General features: G+C 38.5%; 1 protein-coding gene across 1 annotated transcript; it reads left to right on the top strand.

Moving 5' to 3' along the window:
* Positions 1-1408: 1408 nt before the first annotated feature.
* On the top strand, positions 1409-4483 carry LOC308081751 (tripartite motif-containing protein 16-like protein; the record flags this gene model as incomplete). The annotated part of the gene is made up of 4 exons (XM_080423372.1): positions 1409-1591; positions 2496-2655; positions 3485-3535; positions 3686-4483. 4 exons carry the CDS (start codon positions 1409-1411, stop codon positions 4201-4203), a joined length of 912 nt encoding a protein of 303 aa, XP_080279498.1. The 3' UTR covers positions 4204-4483.
* Positions 4484-6652: the final 2169 nt, after the last annotated feature.

The following is a 6652-nucleotide window of genomic DNA, read 5'->3' as shown; positions in this document are numbered from 1 at the left end:
AAGATGTGCTCCAGTCATGGCAAGCTGATGGAGGTGTTTTGTCGCACAGACCGCCAGTGTATCTGCTATCTGTGCCTCATGGATGAACATAGGGGCCATGATACGGTGTCAGCTGATGCAGAGAAGGCCGAGAAACAGGTAGGACCATGATCACTTGAAGGCAAATCATAAGATAGAGCATGTATTCAAGATAGAAGCAGAACTAAATGACCATGTCAGAGACATAAAAAGCACAAATCAGGGTTTAATAAAAAGTATTAAAGGATGAAGTACACTCATTTTAGACCCAATGAAAAACGGAGGCAATTGATGACTTTTCATGAATGGTATTTAGTCCATTAATCTTGCCCCTGCAAAAGTGTATTTTGAGGAAGTTACAAAGTTGATTTAAGAATCAGTGGTGGAAAAAGTAATCAAATGTTTTAATTCAATCTACAAGTGACCAGTAACTAAAGTTTTCACATAATTGTAGTGGAGTAAAAGTACAATATTTGCCTCTGAGACGTAGTGGATTAGAAGTCAAAGTACTGAAAACTGAAAATACTGAAATAAAGTAAAAACATCTCAAAATTGTACTTAAGTACAGTACTTGAGTAAATGTACTTAGTTACTTTACACCACTGGATAGAAGTGGTATCCCGACTTGAAAATGTGCTTTGTTTACAAGCCAGACTGTCTCTTCCTGTTTCTTGCAGAAACGGCTGGTGATAATTCAGGAGGAAGTCCAGCAGAAGATCCGGGAGAAAAAGAAGGAGCTGAAAGACCTGAGACAGGTCATGGAGGCCCTGAACGTGAGCTGATATTATGATAATAGTTCTTGTTCTTGTGTTAACTGTGATGCTATATGGATGAGACAGTGCCTTGTGTCATCAGAAGCACTAAAGCAGTGGTTCTCAAACCCCCAATTAATATGTATTTGGCTGTGGACCCCCATTTGAAAATACTTGTGTGCCAGCAACCCACATATAATATTTGTGTTGTGCAAAATGTCAATTATCCTAAGATTTTTTGTAATGAGCAGATCTACAAGCTCACAAAGCATTTTCCTTTGTCTTGGTTCATTCTGGTTCTTGTCAGATCATTCCTGTACCTGATTGTACGTGGAAAGAAGCTTTTTTGCAGTCTATTGCTAGTAGCTTTGAGACTGCGTAGGTGTTTTCCATGCGGCAACATCTCAAACAGTCTGTGGTTTTGATCTTTGATGATTTGAAAATAGCAGATCTGTCTATAGATCTGCTATTTTCAAAAAAAAATATGTGAACAACATCATGGATTGTTTTTCAAACATTTTAACAACACTCTCTCTCTCTCTCTCTGTGTGTGTGTGTGTGTGTGTGTGTGTGTGTGTGTGTGTCAGAGCTCTGCAGAAGCAGCAGTGGAGGCCAGTGACAGGATCTTCATTGAGATGATGGTCTCCATTGAGAGAAGACGCAGTGAGCGTAAAGAACTGATCAGAGATCAGCAGCAGACTGCAGTGGCTCAGACTGAGGCTCTCCTGAGGCAGCTGGAGGACCACATGGAGCAGCTGGAGAGGAGACATGCTGACCTGGAGGAGCTGTCCAACACTGATGACATCATCACTTTCATTCAGGTTCCACACATGGCATTTTACTGTTTGGCTTTGACTCATTTAGGAGAAATCAGCTTCATATTTCATTTCATTCCATCATGTCATATTATATTACATTACATCATAGTATATTACATGACATGGCATAACATGACATTATTAATGTTGGTAGTTACTAATACTAACAGAATCAGAATCAGTTTTATTGTCACATCACAGGTTTACAAGGTAAAAAAGTGGGTGAAATTCGTTTTTGTACATCGTTCCCATCGCAACGTTAATTTCCATAGAAAGAAGAGGGGGGGGGGGGGGGGAGAAGAAGAGGGGTGGGGGGCAAGTGGGAAGGAGATCAAAACAAGAGAGCAACAGAAGGCCAGACAAGTTCGTGTAATCGCTGTGCTGATGTCCATAAGTGCTTGTCTGTCATAACTCCTTAGACACCCGACGGTGTAGGGGAAAAAAGAGAAGGCTAAAAAATACTAAAAGGACGAAAAAACGTTGCGACGCTCCGGAGCTTGTACGGAAGCAGCCTTTCTCCATGGCGCTCCCAGTCTAGTATAGTTCTAGTATACAGTAGTTGTACAGACCAGAATAACAATGTCAGAATTAGGCCTGTCACAATTATTACATAATGGCCTAATCACAATTATTTGAGATAATCACAATTATTTTCTACAATTGTCATAATTATAAACATTTAAAAAAAATAGAAGGTCTACAAGATCAGCTTCTGAGCTTGTAGATTGGCTTCTTCCACTGTTTTGTAAAATATTTTGAAAGTATAACATTATTCAATATCTGCCCTGTACAATTTGTGTTCGTAGTGTGTGCTGGTTGAACAACAAGGACATCAGCTCAACTCCACCAATTGTGATCAATATTCTAATCTATCTCTGTCTATACTGGTTTACTTGTCTCTCTCCAGAGTTTCCAGTCTCTCTCCAGTTCCAGTGGATCTCCAGTCTCACCCAGTGTGGTCAACTGTCCTCTGAGGTCCTTCACAGATGTGATTGATGTGGTGTCTGGTCTGAGAGACCAACTAGACAACATCCTGAAGACAACTTGGCCAGAGATATCACAGAGAGGTGAGATTTAAATGTGTTTCTTGTTTTTCTAACCAGCCATCATAGTAAACATGGATTGATGAAGTCAGAAGGCAACTGGAGATATTTGAACTGGAGCAGACTGATGGTACACAGGTTGGCTGTCTGTCAGATTGGACAGTAACATTGAAGAATTTAAGCAAGAATATTCCTCAAAGGAGAGGTTAGGGTCAGATTTAAATGTCTATTGTTTTAACCGGCCCCTATACTGTACAGTACATTTCTAAGTGTTGAAACAGTTTGTACAGGTGGAAGTATGTATGGGAAGGCTACTAAAGCCTGTAGTATGGCAGGCAGTAGATTAGTGTGACCTGTGTTTCATGTCACCCGCTACAGTATATAAATGCACCATTTAATATTTATTATTATTTATTATCATTTTTATTATATTTTCGTTCTTAATAAATGATCTTGAGGAGTTCTCTCTCCTGATTGAATGAAATGTGAAACCCACCTGAAAATATATTTTCTGAAGAGCTGGGAGAAAGCTGTTACTGAACAAACACTATATAATAGCTTGAACTTTTTGACAAAACCCTTGGAACTTCAGTTTAATCCATTCTTCAGTATGATGTCTGTCATATATGCTATATATGTGACTGTGCCTTTAAGAGAGCTACGTTACGACACTGCCGTAAAGCAGGTCTGTTGTCTTTTACGTCAGTCGTATGTTGTGACCTCCTGTAGGCTCACGCTGTATGTTTTACATGCCTGAAGTCAGCAGTAAAGTCTATTGGATTTGACCCTTTGTGTTGACATTGAAATCCTTTACAATGTCATGATGACCTTTACTATTTTCTTGTGTCTCCAGTTGATGTTTTACATCCAGCAGAGCCTCAGACCACAAAGGACGTTTTACAATGTGAGTCCATGTTGATGCAGGTTCTAAACGTTGAAGTTTCATTCTGATATGTTGTTATTTAAAGCTCTAATGAGTTTGATCTGAGAGACTAACTCTAAACACAATAAGGTTCATGAGGTTTGATTTTTCTTTTGTCGTGTGTTTTCACAGATTCCTCTCCTCTGTCTCTGGACATGAACACAATACACACACGTCTCTCCCTGTCAGAGGAGAAGAGGAAGATGACTTTAACACCACATCAACAACCTTACCCTGATCATGCAGAGAGATTTACTATGTACCCTCAGGTGATGTGTACAGAGGGTCTGTCTGAACGTTGTTACTGGGAAGTAGAGTGGAGTGGTAGAGGGGTTCATATAGCAGTTTGTTATAAAGACGTCAGCAGACAAACCTACTTTGGAGACAATGATAAATCCTGGTCTTTACAGTGCTATGGTAAAAACTACCTGTTCAGACACAACAGTGTTGACACTAAAGTGTCAGGGCCTTTCTCCTACAGAGTGGGGGTGTACCTGGACCACAAGGCAGGTACTCTGTCCTTCTACGGTGTTTCTGACACAAAGACCCTCCTACACACAGTTCAAACCACGTTCACACAACCTCTCTATCCAGGGATAATGGTTCAATGGATATATGGAGCTACAGCAGAGCTGTGTAAGACATGGTAGACATGTTAAGAATACTGATGATGATATTCAGTTGAAAGCTAAAGCTTGTGTAAGAATGATGTGTACAGTATACTACACCATCATGATCAATCAATCCATTGTGTTCCGCTCATTGCATTTCTTTAATAAGCCTGCTGCAGACAATCATTATACAGTATGCCCTGTTATCTTGTTGATATTACTACAGAGCCCTCTGTCAGTCTGTGTAGATTCATGGTTATACTAAATGTAGTGGTTCTCAAACTGTGGGTCGGAACCCCAGGAGGTCCCCAAATGATAATTTTCTTAATATGCAACATAGTTTTCTCACTCAACAGTAAACAAACCAACATACAGTATGTATAATGTATACAGGGTATCTGTCCATATCTAAAGTGACAACTTACTCCTCATAGTGTCAATAGGGCATTGTGTGTCAAAAGTTAATTGATTTATATATTGTATATATTGATGACATCAATATATCACAGATGACATCACAGGGTGAACCTCAGTTCCTCCTATAGGACTACAGTGTTTCCTGTATACTGTAGTTCCAGTCGGAACTATACTAATATCAGCTGGAGTCCTGTGTGACTATATCTTCTCATGTGTGTACACTCCAAATAGTTCTGCTGTCCCAATTTTGGCCATTAAACATTTTTGCTATGTTTAACAAAATGTGTTATTTTCACTACCTTTGTGTAACAGTGTCACACCACAAAGTAGGCATTATTTATTTTAAGAAAAAAATCATATAAAGTGTAAATATGGAGATAAAGGTTTTCTGCATAACAGCTACAATACAGTATTTGTGATAGATTGAATGTGAGCTTGAACAAGCTTATCTAATAAAACATTAATATAATAAGCTGTACTTTTCACGTCATAGTCCTTTTCAAGAGCAGTGGACCTTAACCAAGAGATGAATGAAACACTACTCTGTTGGGTTGATAGTGTCCTCAAACTAAATATTGTACAAAATCATTATGCCTTTACTCTGATATTTGCTCAAGAAAAAAATAGTTTCATTTGTATTGACAGCAAAATCCTGCATGACTATAAGCAAACGAGTGGTGAACGCTGCCCCTTGTGTCCAAAGTGAAACATAACCTGAAACAGAATCTCATATAATGTAACTTTGCATTCACAGTATTGTTTGTTTTTGTTTTGTTTTTAGAATTCCACAAGTTTAACAAATACGTACATTAAATTCTCACTGGAAAAGATTGACACAGTGAGGCTTGGAAAGGGAAAAGCTAGTGGTTATGAGGTCCTATTCAGAGGTCTGAGAGTGTTTTTAATGAATGGTTCCTTGTTTTCCTTCCAGAATACAGTAGCCTGCTTGCATAGTGCCTGTTGCTTTGCTGTGAAAGAACATGAGTTGTTGACCGTTCCGTTGTTGAACAGAGATTTGCTATATTCCATAATTACAATACAAGATTATAGACCTATATTTTGGTCTCTACACATATGCTTTTCTATTCCATGTTAATGTAAACCAACAGCCAATGCCTAAAAGTGTGTATAATTTGAAACTTGTGTGTTCTGAGCTTTGTACATAACACAGCTATGAATTACTGTAGGAGAGGTTTTATAGCACACCCTTTTTTTTACAGTGAAGTCAAGACAAAGAAATAACAAAGAAATCTGGGGGAAAAAAATATTTTGTCCATCATTCAACCATAATATCTCAGAATGTGACATTATGCATGCGAATTAGACTAATGATTTAAAAATTATGGCAGACTCATCATGCTTGTTAAAAACATATTGTACAACAATTACATTAACAGTATCAACTATGCTATGGGCTACACTTGATACTATAGGATGAAATGCAACTCAGAAGCAAATTTGAGCAAAATACAGTTTGCTTCCAATGACAAGTGTACTAAACTATAGGTTACATGTTCATGTGTGTCCCCTGACAGTTAAAGCTGTTAAACCAAAGGTCCAGTCGACTGTACCACTGTCCTGTCCACTGAGGTCACAATACTGAATGGAATTCATTCATCATTCAATTTGACAATGCTGCTAGCATTTCTCTCACTTAATCAGTAAGAACTTAATCTTGTTTCCTGAAATAACACACAATGAATAATTCCATAAACACTTCAGGTGCAACTCCAGCTGAACCTGAAGTAAGGGGACAAAAAAAAGCTGAAAAAATAGATGACAAGCAATGACAAAGCAGCAATAAGGCATCACTGAATTGGCCACCAGATGTCACCCGTGTATCATTTTCATGTTTCCCCTATATTATGAGTTCACCTGTCTTGCCATGACATATTTGTAATCCTAGAGTTTATTAGAGTGTTTCACTATAATACTATATGTACTCACTGGAGAGAATATGGATCTAGTGAGAAAGTCTCGAGATATTTTACTAAAATACACATTTTCTGCCATACTCTACCCCAAATAAATACCCCCATTGTAGCCAAACCGGGAGCAGTACTGGCAGCGG

Source organism: Gymnoscopelus braueri (genome assembly GCF_963280865.1).
Source record: "Gymnoscopelus braueri genome assembly, chromosome: 1".
NCBI lineage: Eukaryota > Metazoa > Chordata > Actinopteri > Myctophiformes > Myctophidae > Gymnoscopelus > Gymnoscopelus braueri.
This window is presented reverse-complemented; position numbering and strand designations above follow the sequence as displayed.